Source organism: Uranotaenia lowii, unplaced genomic scaffold, assembly GCF_029784155.1.
Source record: "Uranotaenia lowii strain MFRU-FL unplaced genomic scaffold, ASM2978415v1 HiC_scaffold_156, whole genome shotgun sequence".
Taxonomy (NCBI): domain Eukaryota; kingdom Metazoa; phylum Arthropoda; class Insecta; order Diptera; family Culicidae; genus Uranotaenia; species Uranotaenia lowii.
The window spans coordinates 12,480-35,553 of NW_026597588.1; the positions used below are offsets into that span (position 1 = coordinate 12,480).

Here is a 23,074-nt window from a genome sequence, read left to right on the forward strand (position 1 = left end):
TTCATTCGAATAAAAGATAACTAGCGGAGCAGTGTAAAACTTTTTCCGTTCTCGTGTCCAGTCACATACAGTTCGGAATCATTGTCCTCGGTTGTTCGGTCGGTCGGGCGGTCTGTAAAAGTAAAAACATCGTCATAGTAGGTTCCAGGTTGTAAAAATTAATTCCGGCGGTGATCCGGCCTCATGAAAAGGTTTTTCGGGTGAATCTTGTGGAAATCGAGCAGGCCTCCTCTAGCTGCTGAAGTGCTTGCTGATGGCTGATGGTGGTGCACAAATTGGTCATCACAGGTTTTTTGTGTGTGGTTTTTTAGTGCTCTCGGATTGAGAGAAGGATACAACATACAGGAATCAACTCGCAAGAAAGAGATGCAGTAGAAAAAAATACAACGAAGAGCTCTGGAAAATAAAAAGTTTCCCGATGATGAGATTTTGTGATGATGTCTGTATTTATGATGTGCACCCTTGCGATTTCGATTAATGAAAACCAATATTAATTTTTCGTAATATTTATCAAGTGCATATATTGAGGTGGCCTTTAGAACAACGGGGTTTGTCAGAGTGTGCTGGAATTCCGGTGTTGACCAATCCCTCCCGTCGGTGGAGAAAGATTAGATAAGCAATCTGCCACAAGTTGTGCCATTCATATTGGTGTGTGAAAATTACAAAGGTGGGATTCCTTATTTTGAAAATATAATCCCAGATCTCCATTCCACCGATAACACGGTGGCTAATTTCGACACGGAACTGGAGTCAAAAGTGGACAAAATTTCACATCACCTGGAAGAACAGCAGCCCCGTCTCCTCCAGACGACAACGGCAGCGGTGGACGGCGCTGGAAGAAGCAGAAGCAAGAGCAGGGAAGGCCGCCCGAAGAAACCAGGTGGTGAGTAATCACTTAGCCTTCTCGTATATTTGACTTAGTTATTGTAATACGTCTCTTTTTCAATCCGCTTGTGTGCCATATTTGCATAAATAAGATTTCAGTTAACTATGTAGTTATTTGTGAATTAAATACATAGGTCAAACTACTGTCTGGCAATTCATATTCTTCGGTTTTAATGCATTTTTTTTTTCGCAAGTTGGGCCAACGCTGGCTCTAGCGGTCCCATCAACAGGGACAACTTCAAAAAAAAAAAATAAATAAACGAATAAAAAAAAACAAAGGACTACGGGTCTTCATTACCTTCGAGTAGTAGCGAATTTAATAACTTAAAATATTATCGTAATGTTGAATGTTTTATGTACCTATAAAATTATAGAAATGCCTAGAAATTTCCATTCTATTGATTTTAAACGGTTCATAACTTTTAATTTCAGGCAGCCAAAACTGTTTTTGGATTTTACGTGGATTTTGTATGTCTGCATAATGCATAATAAATACCAGTTGAATGAAAATTGTTCAATTTCTGTCCTTTTTTGTATGAATTTTCTATGGGAGAGACCCCATTTCAAAAGCGAGAGGAGTCATTCTGCTCAATAAATCATGTGTTTGTGAGAATTTGCGCATCCATTTTTATACATAAGATCTCTTCTAAGCTAAATAATAGGCGTTGCATAACTTCTACATAAGATATTGCAGTTCAAATGGTAAAAGTCCAAAACGTCAACTTTTCGTAGAATTAGTTACCTACTAAATTTTAGGTTACAAAAACTTTAGAAGATCAAATTTTTTGAAATAATAGTGTGCTAGTTGATCTATCTTATTTGGCAATTTGATCAATAAATATCATCAGAGTAAAAAGTTGTGGAAGTTAAAAGTCGAAGTGACAGTGCGCCTGCTTCCCATTTCTATACAATTATTAACGGTACATTACATATCTGTGGTTTCTCAACCGTTTTTTCGAAATTCATAATTTTGGAAACCGTGTAGTGTAACTGTAATATAATTGAGACGCTTAGGATCAGAGAGGTGTAAGTGATTATAGTCAAAATTGTGATAAACAGATTTTAGGAAACGTTAAGTTCAAATGATATACTGAGACACAGGTCTACATCAAAATTATTTTAATATTTTTGAGTTCAACGAAAATTAACCACTAAATGAACATTCTGTTTTGCTTGGGATCAGCAGAAGGGTGCAAACACGTGCAAGTGCACTGACACGTACACCCCTCTACAGAGAACAAACGTACAAGCTAGCCCATGTAACTTGTGTCAAATTTTCAACAACCCTTTTGAACCAATTTTTGCTTTTTGGCTGGGCCACCAGATGTCTCCAAACAACCAAAAAGAACTTTCAAAACTAAACTGAGAAAAAAAACAAAGTTTTAGTCAGTTTTGCATATGTCGTATGAGCAACTTGGCATGCATCCAGAAAATCGCTGTTGAAGTTTCGTAACACTTTTCAATGTTGCCTAATAAAAAAAATATCTTAAAACTTATTCGCTTTTTCCTTCATACTATTTAGAAGTCTTGCCTAAGTTTTAGTGATACTTGAAAGAAGCCTTTTATGTAAATACATCGTATTTACATAAAATATGACATGAATGGTTTTAAATGAAAATCTTGAAACAGATTTAAAAAACGTTAACTTGCGTAGTGGATTAAGATTTTTATTCAATTTTGCATAAAATTCTTGTCCTACCCAGCTGTTGCATATATGCTTTTAAATTTAAATCAAACATTATCAGCAGGAAATTCAATCAGATTCGAAGCGTTTAACGGCGTGTTCGTAAATTGATTTTTTCTATCGAAGTGATTCTTTTCATCGATGCTGGCGTTCGTAAATTAAACAAACTGTATGCAAAAGCATGGGAAGGGGATTTGACATCTACCAAACGAATCGATGCATCACTTAAAAAATCAGTTTAGGAACGCGCCGTAATATTGACATGACCCACACTGCCGCTGCCGGCAAGTCTGTCCCATATGCAAAAACAACGAAACAAGAAAAACGGCTTTAAAGATTTTTGTAAACTTTCGTGGATTTCTCGGTTGAAACTTTACTTTTTTCTATTTCTTTCTTCACAGAGATAAAGATTATTGATATAACATTTCGTCCATTGTATTTTTGCTTTGGAATTTGCAGAGGCAGATGAGAAAATAATGATGGGACAGCCTTAAGAGTACATTTCATATGCGTATTAAATCTCGCGTGAGCTTTCATTACGTCGAATGAAACAAAATTTGAAAAACTGAGATATTCACTAAAAAAGCTTCATTATAACATTATCTACCTATATGATTGATAAAACAATAAATTTAAACCCTTTTAATGCATAAAATTTAAGACTTTCAAAATGACGAATGAAACAAAACTTTGCATGCCCATTTCAATGTTGCTTACGTCCCTTCTTCCAAACGGCGAATGTGCAGAGGAAGAAAAACCTAGCACATTCGCTATGGATTCCATGAGCAAACAGTGTATACAGGTAGAGGTAATCAGAATATCAACCTGGCAATATTATTTCAGATTCTTGTTTTAAGGCGTTCTCAAATCGATACTCAAGACTTTCGAACGCTGTTCAATAATGCAGCAAGGAAAAGAAACCGAACAGCAGCAGTAGCAGCAAACCTAACAACTAACAGCAGCAGGCTGATCGGCAGCAGCCTGCTGCTGTTAGTCACCCAATCACCCGATTCACACTTTTATTACACATTTCATTACACATTCACATTAAATTCACCGCTACACTCGATAATTCACTGTTAACATTCACTATGCCAAAAAAATTTGAAAATTTACCGGTAATTGCCTCAGAAACATTTGGACGTAAGTGCAAGTTGAACGAATCAAAGGACGAATGAGACAAATTTCCCCTCCAGCTGATCGGCAATAGAAAGCTGATCAGCAGCAGCGAGTTGGTTTGATCGATGTCGCACCCGATTCACACATTTCATTATGCATTTACTCACCAATTTACCGCTACACCACTTATTAAACAGCCACTACGCCGAGAAAATTGAAAATTTTCCATAGTATTTTCATCAGAAACATTTGGGCGTATGTGCAAGTTGAACGAACCAAAGGACGAAAGATAAGAGACGAATGAAACAAATTTCCCCTCCAAACGACGAATGTGTTCAGACGTATGAACGATTTATGTTTGAATATGTCGTATGTTCCTATTATGATTAAAAAATAGCTCTAAAAATTGCAAAAAATTAAATTCATAATGTGGAATATCTGACACAATTAGTTTCCATGAATATTGCGTATTTTTTGAAGGGTTATCGGCGAAGGAATAAAAATAGGATTTGAAAAACACTCTTCAAATTTCAGAAGCGTTTTTCTCGGTTCGGTGTTTCTGTTTCATTCGACGTAATGAAAGCTCACGCGAGAAATATACCCGAGAGCTGTCCCATACTTGGCTATTCTTTGTAAGTTGATCATTTGATTCCCTCTATTTGCGCTATTTTTTTCACTTTACTGGCTGTTTACTGATAAAAATAAGTTTGAAATCATGTTTATGACGTTTCTCGATAAAGATAACGTAAGTTTATCAGAAGCACTGAGTAGGTTCAAAATAAAATAAATAACAAGGTTTCATGAATTTAACAACCTGTACCTTCATATTTTTGAAACATCTGGGCTGCAAATATATAATGAGAAATATTAATTCAATATACAACGAGCAATTCAAGAAGTCCCATACGAAATAAAAAAAAATCAGTTTTGTGTAATTTACCCATTAGGCCAAACTTAGTCTGTAAAGATTATGGACATTGTTATTTTTGACTTTACTGTACTGTTTTATCAAGTCTAACTTTCTTAATTTCAATGAATGCTTATTTTGTCGCACACATTCTATGAATATTTGTAAAATTAACATAAATTAGAGGAGTAATTTTAAAGTATTCTGTAAAAATAGACATATGGGACAGCTCTGCGGGTAGATTTCATATGGGCCAGACATGACTTAGTATTTTTTTCATATATGTTAAGAACAAAGCCCCAAGCCCTGGGCATGGATGAAGGCTCAATTATATCACTTGGATATAATTGGGTATGCCTTGACGCCCAAGTATCATCTCTCCACAGTGATTATATCACAATTTTTCGATACTTGGGAGCACCACCCGATCACTAACACCCGATCAAGTGAACCCGGGTATTAAGGTGTTGGCCCCAGGGCTTTAAACCAACGTTCATCCATTCGGTGAGAGGTCCGACCAGTAATGGTTGTTTGACCGGGAATTGGGATGGGCTATTTTACACAAAACACTACACACCGTGACAACAAACATCAGACCCACAAAGGCTGAAATTTGTTGCTCACGTCACACAACATAATACTTCTCACTGTGACAACAAACATCAGATCTACAAAGGCAACTATTTGTTGTTCACTTCATACAACACAATACTATTCATTGTGACAACAAACCTCAGCCCTGCAAAAGCTACCATTTGTTGCTCACTTCACATGACAAAATACCACTCACTATGACGACAAACCTTAGCCCTACGAAGGCTACTATATGTTGCTCACTTCACATGACATAATACTAATCACTGTGACAACAAACCTCAGCCCTACGAAGGCTACTATTTGTTGCTCACTTCACACATCACAACACTATTTAATCTGAAGACAAACCTGAGCCCTACAAGGTCTACAATTTGTTGCTCACTTCACATGACAAAATACTACTCACTATGACGACAAACCTCAGCCCTGCAAGTTCTACTATTTGTAGCTCACTGACACAAAGTTATGAACATTTTTAGACTACATTGAAGAATTAACAAGTAACAGAAAGATTTTTGAGATAAATTGAAAATGATGGAAATACATGTGGGACAGTCTTGCGAATAGCGGCAGCACATAAGTAATGAAAAATATGTAATATCCCGTTGGAAAACGCATGGGCGAGTTTTTTTTTGACAATTTATCAAAAATTTCAGTTGTGTAAAGCTGGTAAGGCTCTAATCTACGTTAAACCTAGTCTTCTGAATTTCTTTTTCACAAAATACAAAATATACGCGACCTGATCGAAAACTCGAAAATATTTGGTGTCAGAAGGGTGTAAGCTGTAGCTGTTTTATCTCAAATTATACTAAAAATATCATTTTTCTTTTAGAATTATCCTTATTAAACCTCGTAACAAGAGGTCACCCAATTCTAAATTAGATTGAAAAGGCCTTTAGATAATTTAAAAAAAAAACACAAAAAAATCTTTGAGGCAAGTTCTCTCAAAATCAACATTTTGGCACTTACCCTCGATCCTATGTGCATAAATTCTGAAGCAAAAGTCAGCTACATTTTTTTATTTGAAAGTTATTCGAAGTCGAAGAGAAAAAAACGAAAAAGAAGATTCGGAAAAAAATGTAATTATTGCATCCGTAGGAGACCTACAGAACAAAACAAAAAATATGCTCATACGCATATTTTTGATGAAACAACAATAAGTCACACAATCGCAACCAATTTGCAAATCATAGCTTGTGGGGAATCGTGGGCCACATTTTGTTGGGTATCTTGGGCCACCTATATTTTGGTGTGTTTATACACATTATGAAGTTAAAATACGTTTTTCCTATGTCAAGTTTTCTTATGTCATTTAAAGAGTTGTGAAAAATATTTTGTCTATTTTTTCCAATGCGATAGACACGAACAAAAATCCTATATAAGGAATTTTGCCGTTCGCAAGCCAGGAATTAGGAACTATTCGATCATACAAAATTCTTTTTTTTTTTATTTCCTCATCAATTGCTTTAAAATAACTAAATGAATTATGAAATTTCAGTTTTTTGCATAAACTTTGCACGTTATCTTGTCAATTTGGATTTGATGGCTCACGTTTCCCTACAGTTTTTCAAAATAAAAAAAAACTACGTTTTTTAAAACAGTCAGAACCGAAAACAAACAAAGATGCCTAATGATACCCTAAAAATGTAGAAAACCTTTCCATCTATTTTTTTCTTTCTTTTTATCTTTTAAAATAAAGAGGTTATGAAGCAAAAAAAAGGGGGCCCATAATACCCCACTCTCCCCTACTCAATACATAAGTCAGCTGAAGCTAGAACCTATGTTGCACATATAGAAGGATATTTTTATATATTTTTTTATTACAGTTAGTTTTGCCAGCTAACTGGTCGTTTTGAATCTTTTTAGTGTACATATGTACGAAATTAATTTAATACGTCAAGGAAGTTAACGTTTAAAATGCAGAATGATTTGCTTGAAAATGCCATATGGAACAGGATGACCCAAAAACTTATTGAGTTGGTCCTATCACAGCAAGTTTCGCCAATCACTCTGGCCTAGCTTAGCTTGATTAACTTCTCATATTCACTTTTGGGATCGACCAACCCGAAATGGTCATCTTGATAATCCCAAGTTTTTGTTTAAATCCTTATGGACCCTACCATCAATTTTCCGTTTTTTTTTCAAATCTCTGAGTTAATCACCAAACAAAAAGTAAAGCAATGTGAAGAAGACGATGAAATAATTCATTTCCTTGAAATAATTTTCGAAACGAAATTTAGCCCCCCACATCTGTTTTGGACAATCCTCATGTACATATGGAAATAAATATATTGTTCCATTGCTTCATTTATGTCGATGTCGAATGGAGGTAGTTTTCCACAATTTTCTTACCTTCATTTGATATAGTCTTTGATACATATTGCTTAAACGCTGCGTTGGTAGAATGCTTATTTTCATCGGAATGTTCCTAACTCTTCCTGGAAATCTCTGGAAACAAACATACATACATATTTACCATCAACGTACTTCTAAATTAAAAGATATACCTCTACGACGATCCAGGCAAGGCAGAAGACTCGTTTCCAATTTGGATGTACAAACATAGGGTACCGACACTTTGCTCTCCGAGTACCGATTTGTTGTTCAAAACAAATGGTTGAAGTAAAAAAAACCGACCTCCCCCAGCGCTTTAGCGATTGAGGTTGCGCTGCGTTTGTCGTTTTGATTTGACAGCGCGTGCATATTTTACTTATCCCAATGCTTACCCCACTTAGGTAGTTACATGTTGGGAGTATAGCCAGTTTGATTCTGAACTGATTTGAGGAGCTGTGTAAACTCGTAATAACATTATTTTTAATTATTATGTTATAACTATAATATTCATTAGTGTCACTTTACACCTATACAGCCTGTTCGTGTAAGTAATTGATTATCAGAAAAAGCCAACTTATCTGATCTCAAGATTTTTTTTCAAAGGTATGGATACATACTTATTGTGGAAACCTATTACTCAACTAAAAGCCGTGTAATGACATATTGAGTGCGAAGCTGCAGCAACTAAGCTGCAATTGCTGCAAAGTGTTGGATGCATCATATTCCAAAAATGCATTTCATTAATAGGGTGATTTACTCGAGAGATGAGAGAACGATGTCGCTTTGTTTTTGTTTGGCCTCATTGCTTCAAGTTAAACAACTCTGTAGTGCCTACAGTAATCCAATACATACCACCAGAACAAGGCAGCGATCAACGATTGATTGATTGAGTTCAGCGTATTTCTGCGATACGCGGTAAGATCTGATCTCAATTTCGGAATTCCGAATAGATGAATGGATGGACGAACAATTAACAAACAAGCAGCAGGCACCTGTCAACAAAATTCTGGTTCGAGTGTTCGTTGAAGTGGCAAAACAGTGTCAACTATTATTATACAATTTTCATTGCAGTACGAAAACTATCAAACCGACCGACTGCCTACCTCATCCGATGGCGGTTTGCTGCTCTCCCGGGCATTCTTGTTTGTTCTCGGTAAGAAAATGGGATCACACGACTGTTTCGGGACCGGCTCTAGTAGCTGCATTATGGGAAAACATTCAATAGGCCAACAGCTTTACATTACGATTGCTGTTCACGCTGCGATCTTTATCGATCTTTAAACCGATAAAAACAGGGTACGCATTTTATCGTCAAACTTGATAAGAGCTGATGCATAAGATTGCAAAATTAAGATAGCATTCGAATATTCTACCTACATCTTGATAGTCAATTGAAATTTTTCGTTATTGTAAATTCATCTTCACCACCATTCTTCAGATCTTGGAAGACTAAAAATATATATATATACAAACAGATAAAAAACTTATTAACATATTATTGAATGTTAATAATGAATTATTATTCTTTGAGTTGATATAAATTTATGAAAATTTGTTCAAAACTTTCTAGAAAAAGATGGCAATGCATATTGTAACTTTAACTTTGAACTCCCATAACTCTAATAAGATTTTAACTCTAACAAAAATTTATCAATTTTCGCGTGAGCTTTCATTACGTCGTATGAAACATCTTAAGAATTCACACAAAACTGCTGCAAAAGTTATCAAAACAACTTTAAAATTTGTATTTTACATATAGAATATGTTATCCAGGCTACAAATATTCTAAATGGAAAGAAATTGCGACTAGTTTATGTTAGCTTTTGTATTTTTTCGTTATAAAACTGTATGTTTATATTTTGTTTTATGTGAAGTTATGAAAGCTCACGCGAGAATTGTTTATTCTTGACTTTTTTTCACATGCATTGACTAAAATAATTATTACTTATAGTCTATTAACACTAGAAGGACCGGCAAATTGAAAATACCTAGTCAGACCGTGACCAGTCAAAATGACTGGTTAATGGGGAAATTTTCTATAACATAATATATTTATCTTCTTCCTTTTGATATTAGTTTGTTATTTATTAGATAATATTTTTGTTATAAAATGGATATATTTTTTCACCGTATTTTCATCAAATATTAGGCTTTTTGCATATTTTTTTAAAATGTATTTGGTCAAATCTTAACTATACCGAGCCCGAAATCATATCTCAACATGAATTTTGAATAAACGATTTTTATTTAAAGTTCCGCTTTTTTCATTTCTGGAAAAAAAAAGTTTCAATCATATCTTTAAATAAAATATTTACTTATTCATTATTAATATACAGGTATTTGCAATCGTATATTTATCTGATAAGATGGTAATTGAATCAACATCTAAGAAATTGAAGAACGGTTGCCATGGACCGAGTGAATTAAAGGAATTATGTGCATCAGGTTATGTCGTACGACAAAATACTGTGAAAATAAAAAAAATGAATCAACATTGTTAAATTTACTTGTTCATTTGTTTTTCCTTAAAAGTTTTTCAACTGGCCAATAAAGGGCGAACACGAAATTATTGCGACACATTCAACAGGGCATAACTTTTTTACCATTGGGTAAAAATGAACCAAATTTTGCACACTTTCTCATTGATGTGTAATATTTACATGCTGTCAAACTCGAAGTCGTGTTTTTCGATTCAACGAAAATGGAGGTGAACCAACGAAAGTCAAGAAAACAAATTCTTTCCAAACACCTGGAATTTTCTGAACTGTCACACCGGCAGTTGGGAAAAATATTGAACATTCACCATTCAACCGTCTCCAGAGTGTTGAAACGGTTCCAGGAGCAGTTGACGTTGAACCACGGCAAAGAAGCTGGAAGAAAACCGGGACCGGAGAACAAAAAGACGGTGGGAAAGGTGAAGCGGATGATTAAAGCAAATCCCAAAGTCTCAAGCCGTGATTGGGCTGAAAAGATGGGCATGTCGCAGAGCTTCGTCCAGAATGCAAAGAAGAGAGCTGGACTGGACATGGTAGAGAACTTCCCAAATAGCGATGAGCAGCAACCATCGACGGCTAAAATTCGGGCACGTAAGCTCTACGAGAAGATGCTGACAAAATATCGCTGCTGTGAGATGGACGACGAAAAGTATATAAAAGCCGATTCTAAGCAAATTCCGAGGTTGAAGTTTTTCACCGGCAAGAGCAAGTTCAATGTGGACGTCAAATTCAAGAAGAATAAAATGTCAAAATTCGCCTCCAAATGGCGAGATCTACAAATCTGAGTGCCTCGAGAAGCGCCTTTTTCCGTTCTTGCAGCAGCACGACAAAGCTCCGCTATTTTGGCCAGATTTGGCATCATGCCAGTATTCCAAAATTGTCCTGGAGTGGTATGAGGCCGATTCTGTCCATTTTGTCTCAAAGGACATGAACCTGTCAAACTGTCCGGAACTGTGCCCGGAGGAACAGTACTAACAGTAATAATATAGCGGGAACTTCGAAAGGGCAAGAAGACATTCAAAGACGAGAAGAGCATGTTAAGAAAATAAAAAAAAACTGAAAATCTGGTACCGGATGACACTGTAAAGACTTTGATGGAGGACATCGAGCGAAAATGCGTTCAATTTTGCACTCAAGGCTCCATCGACTAATTCTTCTTTTGATTTTTGAGGTAAATGTATGTATGTATAAAACTACCCTGAAATTTTGGTTTGATTCTAAACATTATAAGAAAATTGGCATGACATTTTCGGTGTCGCAATAATTTCGTGTTCGCCCTTTATTGCATTGAAAATACCTATCATATGTATCTGATTTGTAAGCAAATCAGATCTAGGACTGAAGCGAAACCCCAGGTTACAATTATTGACCACAAAATATGCAAGCAAAACTTTCCTTCGGCTTTTTGAAAACATTTTTTTAAGTATTGTTATTTTTTGATACTGTTAATTTCCGTGTTTATCAAATGACATTTCAACTGATTTAAATACTCTCGCTTCCCAACGTCTGACTCAAAAATATGTTGTATTCTGAAGCAAGCTGAGAACTATTCTACTCTATATAAATTACTACGGCGAATTTGCTGCCATTTCGTCGTGCACCCTTGTTGAAATATCTTTTAAATTATTCAGTTTCGTAACTTATGTCTTCAAAGATGAATAAATGAATACTTTTTTTCTCATACTAGATTAGTATAAAAGATATTTATCACCTAAAATTACTCAAATTATTCGAATGGAAATGTATTAAATCTAACATAACTTTCACAAAATTTGGTGAAATTTCACCAGAAAGTTTGATTATTGAAAAAAATATACAGGTTGTAGCGATTGAAAATTCATGAATAGTTTTATTTTTTTCGAACTTTTATAACGAAGTTTTTAGAAGATATTCAACAAACAAAATGTCACACCAGTAATTTTGACTGGTGCAAACAAACAATATTTCAAAATTGCGAAAAGTTAAGAAAAAGTCATAAAATGCTGTTCTAGTCACCCTGGACAAAACGAAAACTTATCTTGTAATCTGTTGTTATGTCCGAAAGATACGGATTCTTTATACATCTGCTTATATGATTTTTTTTTCTTTGTACATTTGATTGACTAAATTAATCAACACTTAGGGTAGATAAGGGCATAACGAGCACCCGAGGCATAGTAAGCACTTCCCTTTTCTACAAAAGTACGCATTTTCTCAAATAAATTTTCATGAGGAATAGTTTCGTATTAATTTTTCACCAAAAAAGAAATCTCCTTATCATCTTTAAGAAATATTTAAACAAAAACATCTAGGTTCTCAAGTGACGAAACTATTACAATTTTCAAGCACCAGGAAATAAGCTTTTATGATATTTGAATCATCTTGATTTATAATGTACGCACTGCAACATTGTTCCTCAATTTTCACCATCATTAATTTTTTGATTTTTCACTTAAATCAATTTTAAAACGCTTTTTTGCTTAAATTTGTTGACTCAGGGTGAACAGAGCACAAATAATCGGGGTACGATGAGCGTTTTCTGCCGTAGCATCTAGCAGCGAATTCAACTCGATGTAGCCAACTGAATGATAGAGCTACAGCTGCACCAGTTTACATCTGACGATTTGGCCTTTTGATAAGCTGTCGGAGAGGTAATCAGTAGGCTCGAGTTCAATTCCTGTTCGAGGAGATTTTTTTGTTTACCATTCATGATCGATTATTTTGATTGTTGCATTATATGACTAGTAGCATCTTGGCAGGTGATGCAAAGCACCAAAACCATAATGTATGAGTGTGTGGATTTTTTTGTATTCTACAAACAGTCATACATTATTTAAGTATTCCTTTGTTTGATGGATCTACGCCTCACCGTTTAGTGTAAAATGCATCGACCATGAATGGTAAATGAAAAACAAAATCACCTTGAACAGGAATCGAACTCGAGCCTACTGATTACCTCTCCGACATCTAACCAATAGGCCAAATTGTCAGATGAAACAAGCCAAGCATAGTTCTATTATTCAGTTGACTTCATCGAGTGAAATTCGCTGCTAGATTCCATGGCAGAAAACGCTCATCGTGCTCCGATTAATGTTGCTTATACTGCCTCAGTAGGGTTCTCATTAGGCCCCTATAGTGACTGATTTTCAGCGTTCGGAAAAAATTTTTAAAATGCATTTTTAAACGTTTTCATCTACTTTTTCAAGTATCAGCCAGTTAGGAAACAGACTTTTTTAGTGTCTGAACACGAAACAATGATGTAAGTCACATATCATAGCTGTTTTCTATGGTTAAATGGCCATTATGCCCTTATCTCCCCTATGCATACCCAATTTATCAAAATATTTATTCTCCAAAACTTTACAAAGTTTAACTTGTATTGTGTGTTAGTTGTTTGAACCATTAGTATGAATGAAACATTTGTTTCTATATCAATAACATCTGTGATACAATTGCCCTGCTCGTTGTTGGGGCATCTGATACAAACGCCATCGTCAGTCACTCGAATTGATGTGCTTTTTTCGTGATCGTATCCAAACCATCCAAACATTACATCTGCCCTGAGCAATGTGTGGACTATGCACTATAAACTAATCTGGTAATACGATGCACCTTGCGCACTTGTTAACTCTTTACGGCTATCTGAGGTCATCGTTCAACACCAGGCAGGCATGATTTCTAGTGTCTGGCTGAGGCATCTCCTGCTAAACTGAGCAGATTTTTTTTTTCTGAGCGTTACGATGTCGGTGTTGAATATGATAATGTAGATAGGTATCTACCTAAATAGTATTTCTCTAGGGTGGCATAAACCTCGCCTGTGTGCCGCTTGCAGTTGAACTGAACGTTGTTGTTGACGGTTTGCAATAGTATTGTCATAGTGGGAGATAGTAGCAGCTATGAATGTGAGGTAGTGTTTCACCTGAAACGCGTTGACTTGTCAAACGATGACACTCGCTGCTGTTAGAGGCATCCACCCGCGTGATTGCTATCATAATCGCACTTTTTTAGATATCGTTAATCGTCGTCGTCAGTTTGGTTAGCATTGTACCTATTGTCTTTTCTTCGTCTACATAAAAACTTTTATGAAGTAGTAGCATCAGCAATAAATGCGAAGAAATGTTAATCTTTGATTTTCCATTCATTATTTTCGTTTCAGCTTCCTGAAAAATGCCTCCACCACCGCCGCCGCCTGGGCCACCTCCACCTCCTGGGCCTCCACCTCCACCGGCGTTAAAACTCGGTGGCGGTGCACCCTCCGGAGATGGGCGCAATGCCCTGTTACAGTCAATTCAGAAGGGAACGAAACTAAAGAAAACGGTCACGGTGGACAAAAGTGGACCCCTCATTCAGGGCAAGGTCAGTGGAGGCGGCAGCCCCGCGATAGGAAATCACAGGGGACCTTCGGCGAGCACCACTGCCGAAAGCAATGGATCTGCTGATGGAGGAAGCGGTCCAAAATTGGGTGGTATCTTCGGGGGACTATCGTCAATGCCAAAGCTGAAGCCGGTCGGCAGCAGAGGTGAGTCATGGTTGAGTTTGTTCCTTCACGTGGGTTGATAGACGGGTGGTGTGGAGCGAATCTTGAATATTTTTTTTATGACAGAGTATATAATAGGCATGTGCAGCTTGACTTCTGTTTTAAGTGAAATTTATTTATTTGAAATTTAATTAATTTTAATAACGTTGAGAATTATTTTATACAAAATCATAGAATTTACACATAAATTTTATTCTATTCTTATTTTATGTTAAATAAAGTCTCGTGTAACAATGTCCAAAATAGTTTCACATCAACTGGTCTTACTTTGGCTAGGTATATTGTTTTTCAAAATACATCTTATTCGTATGTTGTAACTTATCAATTCAACGTTTTTTTTTAGTTACTTCCTTAAAAATACAAATCAAACATTCTTTGAAGTCTTAAATTCAATTCGAATGCGCCTAATGTACATTGGTAAAAACAATATTCAATTCGATTCGATTTCGACAATACAATGATATTCTTGCAATTTTTCATTCATAAATCTGAAATCGATTGCCTAGTGTCTAACTTTAAGTTATAAGAATATCGCAAAAATGGATGTATTGATAATACATACCTCACAAAACACTAATTAACTAAACACAGCAGAATTAAAATTTAGTAACGTTCACTGGGGTATTAGACTGAGTGGATTTGGGGTCATTTTTGAATTTCTCAAACCCTGTTGTCTAAAAACGCTTCATATTGGTCCAAAACTCATCCATGATTTTTTGTAGAATTTTTAAGTAACGTTTACATGAGTAAATTTGAGCTTTTAGGTTTGTATGGGAAAATTGAATATATTGTACTGAAAAATCAACATAATTTTTTATTCTTATGTTGAACCGGGCCAGCTAATGGTTTTTGTGCTAATTCATAAAATTCCTAAAGGAAATTTTCCGTTGAACAATTTTGTCGAAGACGGTAACTTCGTATCTTATTAGGAAAAAAAAGTTATTAGCTGTTTAACAGGGGTATGTCTTTTCGCATTAATAAACAGTAAATTCAATAGACATCACTGCTCGAGCCTCGCGAAGTATTGCATGAAAAGTAGTCATGTAATACCCATGAGCTAGATGTAGAGGTGTGGATGAACTCGGTTTGCCGTGGTATAGGTGATCGAAAAAACGTAAACATTGTGTGTATTACAGTGATGACGTCATAACATCATCGGGGCTGCAGTGCGTAATACAGTTCATTAGGAAAGTTGTCAAATTAACATGATTAAAGTACTATAATACTAATAATAATAGTTCAAATACCTCGCTGTTTCCATCGTACGCAGGATTTAGATTTGGAATAACTTCTTCCGGCCATTCAGAGTTGGTTTTCAACGGATCGCTTATCGCCTCACAAATCATCAGTTTGGTCTGGTAGCTCTTGGTCCTTGACGTTAGTGCTGTTCTGTAGAGACTCGATTGAACTGTTGTTTCCCATCCTGGACAAGTTTTTATTTCTCTGTAGAAGTTCTTTTCTTTTCTGCTTCCGGTTCCTCACTTTAGCTCTGATGGATCGAGCAGACTCAGTTGGAGGGCAACGAATGGATGGCAAAGCTGAGAGAAAAAACGAAACATAAAGAATATTGCGATAATGGCCTAAGTTAGAAATACTTACCAGATTTTATAAGAACCCTCCTTGCGTTTTCCATATAAACATTAACAAACTCCGTCAATTCGAAATGCTGGGAGCACACGTATATGCCGTATCCATCCTTACGGCCACAGAACGCGAGCCATTTTTTGCGTACCGCGGGTTCCTTCGTTAGCTGATGAAAACTCACTGCTCTATTTTGCTTCTTAGCGTCGACCTGCGAAATTTTGCAGGATTTTATGCAGCACTTGGTCATTTTTTCATTGAACAAAAGTTATCTAAATCAAAAAGTCTTCCGTAATTGCAACCCAAACAACTCTTATGACGTCATTGATGCGAATCAGACCGCATTGCATGCACACCAGTTTGAAGATACTGATGTATTTGTGACAGCATCAAAATATCTCCGCACCTTATGTAAAGCTCATGGATGTAATACCTCGCTAGGCACCCTGCAGTGATGTCAATTGAATTTATTGTTTATCAATGTGAAAAGACATATCGCTATTTAACAGCTAGTAACTTTTTTGTCTAGTGAGATACAAAGAAACAGTCCTCGACAAAGTTGTCCAGCGGAAAATTTCCTCTAGAAATTTTATAAATTGGCGCAAAAACCATTAGCTGGCCCGGTTCCACATAAGAATCAAAAATGATGTTGATTTTTCAGTACAAAATATTCAATTTTCCCATACAAACCAAAACGTCCAAATTTACTCATGTAAACGTTACTTAAAAATTCTACAAAAAATCATGGATGAGTTTTGGACCAAGACGAAGCTTTTTAGAGCCCAGGGTTTGAGAAATTCAAAAATGACCCCAAATCGAATCAGCCTACTGGGGTATCATGCAACACTTTGCGACTTTAATGGCTTCTAAACAAATTTATGCCCACTGATAATACAAGGCAACAAAATTTACACTTTTCCGATGTGCAAAGAATATAAGAGCTAATTTTGACTAACTTTGGGGCGCTGATTTCAAATATTCATTCAATTTTTTTTCTCAACACTTGTTTTTAGTGATGAAAACCTACAAATATCTATCCCTAAAAGTGCCATGAGGGCCATAAGGAGGGTGGCCACTCATTCGGGAAAGTCGGGAAATGCGGGAAAAGGTCGGGATTTAAAATGCATCGGAAAAAAGTGGGAAGAAGTCGAGAATTCCTCCCAGAAAGCGGGAATTTTTGGCTCAGCTGCTCAGTGCATATTTTTCAGTGCCTTCAAAGCTCCAGAAAAACTGAAAAATCATGAAACTACACTTAAATAAAAAAAAAAAAAATTAAACTCGAAACTTCGAGTAACTCAAAAATGATAAAATTGTGTACTTCAGTCCAGTTTTTATCTAGAAAAAGTTGGTATAAATATGATATTTTTCTGTTTGAATTTCTTTGCGGTTTTCAATATGTCAAATCTATTTTATCTTGCATCCTCTTTATTGTTTAAGTAGCGGAATGTCTTATCCAAAATTTCGAAGATCAACTAATGAAACATCTAATTGAAATAACAAGTTGCACATATGTTATAATAGCATTAGAAATTGGAATTCCGGACGATTTCTGCAGATTGTATATGAAGTGAAGTCAGAGATTCGTCGTTTACTTTCTTTTCTTTTCTTCGAGTAATGCGGATGTTTTCTAAGAAAAAGGTCTTAAAATATGTGAATTTGTATTGAAAATTCACCAGCTTTATTAAATCATTTGACAAGGAACCCACGAGAACCCACCGACATTTTTTACATGCATTTAGATCATAATCACAACTGTCACTTCTCAAAAAATGAGGTGCGCCAAATTGCACGCAAGCAAGTTATTGCAATTTGAAAAATGTATAATTTTTACTATTTTTTGCGATTTTGACAGAAAAAATCTGAGAAACGAATAAGTTTTTCACTAGAATATCTCATTTAAGTCAATTCCAATCGAATACTGTGGAAATTTGAGGTATTGTATAGCTAAACACAAAAATATGTGAAAAAAACCATTTTTTGCAAGGTTTCCTTAAATTATTATTTTTGTTAAGTAAGTACACAACAAAGAGCTTAACAATGTTCTACAAAGTTGATGTAAAAGGTATAATGAACAACTTTGTAGAACAAACCATGCCTGTATCTTGCTTCTGTAAAAAGTTAGATTTTGGCGCCACCTTGCGGAGAAAAATAGAACTAATTCAAATCCATCAATAGATAGCGTAAATATAGTCGAGTAACTTTGTTGAAGACACCGATGAGCTACAACAAAGCTTCTGGCCTGTAGTCAATTTTGACCGCAAAAGTGTGGTTCCTGGCCCACTGTGTACCGGTATTTCTTACCGATAGCAACTTACTACCTTCTTCAGTGAACGTTCACTGAAGAACGTTCAGTTGAATTATTCAACCAAGTAGGCTCACAACGCAACAGAGTGAACAAAATGTTTATACATACCAATCTTTTTAAATATGCTGTGATTTTTGGGTTTATTAAAAAAAATTATAATTAAGTCACTTATTAAGATAGCAAACCGGTAAATAATGTTTTTGTGACTTTTTTTTTGTTTTGATAATCGGGAATTTCGTGAGGCCAAGCGGAAAAAAGTCGGGAAAAAATGCGGGAAATCAAAAATTTAAATTTTGATTACGTAAGTAAAATTATAAAAAAATTACTTACGTAATCAAAATCTTAAAAATATTAGCCTGATAAAATTTTACTATGTTTTACAAAACAATCATATTCCAGCATCGGAGAACGACAGGACAAAAATTTCGTATTTTATTGCATCTTACCCCACGTAAGGAGAGCATTCGATAAAAATGCAACACTTTGTTATGTGATGGAAATTTATGAAATTTTCAGTGAAGCCGCCTAGTAACGTAATTTTTACATTTGCAAATTTGTGTGACGTTATGTCAAGTGGTTTTCGAGATAGTATCCAATGAATAAGTCCATCAACATTATTTTTTGGGCGCCACGTGCGCTACGTGCACATTCTGAACCATCTTATTTACCAAATCAAGTTTAGTTTTGATTACTTTTCTGTTTCCTGATGCTTGAATTTCAAAATTACCAAAAACTTTTAATTTAATCGAAATTACGGCAAATTTAGCAGATTGTCCTTCTTTGTCACAAAAAAAACATATTTGACCTTTTATCACTCCACCACCGTTTTCACGAAATTACACGATTTTAGATCCCACCGAAACAGGGTATTAATTTTGTGTGATCTATGGAAGTGCTTTACAAGGAAAACGGTCGCATTTGGAGGCAGTCTTCTTTGTATGTATATTTATCCAATTGTGTCAATCGTTATGTAACATTGACTGATTTGCAGCTTTCACAGATCGTCAGCCACCTAAAGTGATGGACATAATATTTTAAATTTAGTTTGTTCTGTTTATTTCCGGAACATCCAGGCAAGACTTGTCAACGAGAACTTTCTGGCTGGAAACCTGCCAGGTGCTCACTTAAGAGTTCATTTGACTGTCCATTACGAAATTGTTAAAAATGCCTCCACACTAGCGGTCAAAATATTTTCCGCCCGATTTAACCACCGTATTTCGTTTATTTTACCGGTAGGTCGCTTTTTTACGTTGTGGAAATGAAGCCAGGCCTGTTTACTATTCAGCTAGGCGAACCAGTCCTTTCGTTTCTCCCATTTTTTTTTCTTTGGGAATTTGAGTTCAATGTACTTTTCTTGGCGTTGCAGGATATGCTAACCCTTCTCTAATACAATACATACGCACAGCATTGACAGAGCGGATCAATTTCAGATCCCTGCAAGGATATACAATCCGAGTGGAGCACATCTCTCAGATTTAAGCTTTTTTCCTCAGATTTAACCTTTTTTTTCAGATTTAAGCTTTCATCTCCTATGCTCTCAAGGCAAAAAAAGCCTACATCTGAGGAAAAAATGCCTAAACGAGATTCACCAACACTTAGTTAAAAGACCGATCCTGTATCGTTGCAGGAATCCGATCAATTCATTCGAGTGGCCAGTGATTGTTTCTATTCTCCTTTGGCTTGTGGTGGGATAGGGAGATACGTTTTTATTTTGTTTCCTTGAGTCATTCGCAATGCGGTTTTAATCTTATGCCAATTACGTCGAAATATCGAAAACTCTTCATTGGGGTAAAGGCTGAATTTGGGGTAGAGTTTAAATTTGGACATTGTTAACGCGTTAATTTAAGCCAAATTAATGAATCTCATAATGCAGAAGCAAAACGAGAGCAAACAAACCTATTGAGAGCAAATTTATCGCAGACTGGATACTCTTTTGGCACAGCTGATCAACACCCAATCAGCTGACGATCGAGGCAGTCAAAATTAACCACCGAAGAGATCGGATATAGCTCCACAAGATACAATAAAGATTAAGTCGAAAGCGCAAGTTAAGTTATTCTTTAAAGTTGTATAATAAAAAGGCATATCTTTGAAGACAATATAAAATGTTTTGAAAGTCAATCCGCGTTTCTGAATTCATCCGAAAGTGTTAAAATAAGTCGTTATAAACTGCAACAGACATCTTTGCTCGATTTTTTTTTAATTAAAAAAAACGCTAGTCTAATAGCTTTGAAGAATTTAATCACCGTTAGTTATGTTTGCTGGTTATTTCATCGGTCTTATAGAAGAAATGTATGCTTTTATTAAGGAAAATTTCAAGATTATGAAATTTTATAGTTAGGAGGAACGAAAGATGTGGAAAATTACCAAGAAGAATTTTATTCAAAAGCATTTCCATAACATCTATAGATATAACAATGAATATCTGTCTGTCTGTCTGTCTATTTCCTATAGATAGACTATGAAACTATTGAACCGATTTGCGTGAAACTTAGCTAGTGGGTGCTTTTGAGGCCTGTTTCTATAAAAGTTTTAGACCCCTCCCTCTTTTAGAGCGGAAATAGGAGAAGAGAGGGGAGTAACTAGAAAACTGATCATGGAAGTAAACCAAATTTGGTAGGGGAGGATATTTGAGTACGAGAAATGTTTCCATAATTATTTCAGTGGGGAGATAGGACAGAGGAGAGGGACTGCTATACAATTTGGAATGGGAAGGTGTCTGAGTAATCAACCGAATGGAGTAAAATAATTCTACGATTATTTGATAGTTATCCTTTTTCCAGTGGGTATATGTGAAACGAGAAGCAGGGAAGAGGGGCTTCCATATAATATTTTTGAAATAACTCTAAGTCTTAACACGCAAATGAAATCAAATTTGCGTCAAAAAGGTCACTGATTCATCCATAATTTATGACGTCAAAAGAACATCGAATTATTCATCGTGCCATACATTTTGCAAAAAATATTTTCGCTTAAAATCAACAACTGATAAACGACAACTTTCTACGGTTTGTTCCAGGCGCACAATCAACCGCACCATACGCCGGCAACAACAACAAGTCACCATCGCCAGAGAACACCCTGCGGACCAATAATAATCGGTTAGCGGGTGCCAGTGCCGGTGGGGGAGGAAACGGTGGCGGTACGATGGACTTTGCAGATGAGCTGGCAGCCAAGTTGACGCTCAAGAAGCAGAAAAACAACAATAACAGTAATAACTCATCATCTTCGGGAAGTAACAACAGCAGCAATCACGTGCCGGTAACGGAGAATAACCTACGAACGAACCGAGGTCCTCCCCCACAGCCCCCGACTCAACTAAAGGTACGTTATTGAACCACCGCCTCATCTAAACTTATTTAGGATTTTAACCGAAACATTTATGCTCACTCCCTTTTTTTTGCAGAACGCCAATGATTCACCGACGGCAGCCCAAGGAAGGAGTGGCTATTCCAGCCAGAAGAGGTACGTGTTACTATTTTTATCAATAGAAGTAGATACTATTTCCTTAAGGCAAGCCAAGGCAAGTTTGTTTTCCGTTTTCTTCGTTTGCTGTGTGAGCTTTTACAGTATGTTGAAACCTAAACAAATTACTCTGCTGTAGCTTGTATAGTTGCTTTCGTTCAGTTTGATAAGGATTTGCAGTGCTGTTACCATTTTAGGCTTGGATATTGTTGTTAGAAGCTAGCTGTATTTGAGACATTATATTGCTGATTCTTTTAAAATTTCCTTATAGATAGAAATGTTCTAAATTTTTTAAAATCTATAGAACCACACAGGTATCTTATGGGATTCCTCTTACAGATAATCAGGAGTTTTTCGAAGAAATAAAAACAAATCAAACCAAATCAAACAACGGGTGGCAACTAAAATTTTGGAATTTCTCTTTCAAGTTGTAAAAAAAAGTCAAGTGTACTTGAAGAAGATTTCATTTACATAGTCCATTGTTGAAAAATTTTTAGTGAACAGTTGAAAACGGTCCAAGCTTCCGTTTGATGTCTTGGCTCTCCAATTATTTTACTACACCAATAAGCTTAAAGTTTCGAAAAAATCTTCGATTGAGCGACACTGAAGCAAATTTGACGAGTTGTGGTTTTTGGGTACAAATGGGATCGAATGGGTATTCAGTAGGGGTTGTGTTTTTTGGCATAATGCAATGACGCTTTATCCGGCAAAAACACATATTGTCCATCTGCATTTGTGTAGAAACGGCATAAAAAATTTTCTTCAAACATTCATTCTGGTACAGATTTTGACTGATAGCCAAACCAAACGGCTTGAACCATAGCTTAGAAATACCTCTCTCGGAAATGGCGATGTATAGCCATTACTTTCTGTTCAAACTTATGTTTGAACTTGTATTTAAAGTTCGGAGTTGTAGTAGAACTATCTTTGGAATAGTATCGATCGTTTCCGGGAATGTGCGTCTTGGAAAGAGGGAAGTAACTTTCATCGTCCAAAACAAAAAAATTTCCGGAATAATTTTTTAATCATTCAGCGGCATTGGGATTTAAGAGTCGAAATCTGATCCTCACTGTATTCTGGGGCTCTTGTCTTCTTTCGGCACTTAATTTCAACTTTTTTCAATGTTTTGCCAATGTACTGGTGAGAACAATTGAACTTTTTGGCGGCATCCCGTTATTTTCGCTGA

At 35.9% G+C, this 23,074-nt stretch overlaps 1 protein-coding gene across 4 annotated transcripts in view; it reads left to right on the forward strand.

Moving 5' to 3' along the window:
• LOC129759433 (WAS/WASL-interacting protein family member 2) overlaps positions 1-23,074 on the forward strand; it is a 27,875-nt gene continuing 4,801 nt past the window's right edge. Inside the window, exons 1-4 of one of the 4 annotated variants that reach the window (XM_055756881.1) lie at positions 1-883; positions 14,157-14,519; positions 21,443-21,747; positions 21,830-21,888. In XM_055756881.1, coding sequence (XP_055612856.1) covers positions 14,168-14,519; positions 21,443-21,747; positions 21,830-21,888 — 716 coding nt within the window. In that variant the 5' untranslated portion in view covers positions 1-883; positions 14,157-14,167. Of the gene's footprint in view, positions 884-14,011; positions 14,036-14,064; positions 14,088-14,156; positions 14,520-21,442; positions 21,748-21,829; positions 21,889-23,074 lie in introns of those variants that run through there. The other 3 variants (XM_055756885.1, XM_055756884.1, XM_055756883.1) reach the window with 3 other exon arrangements.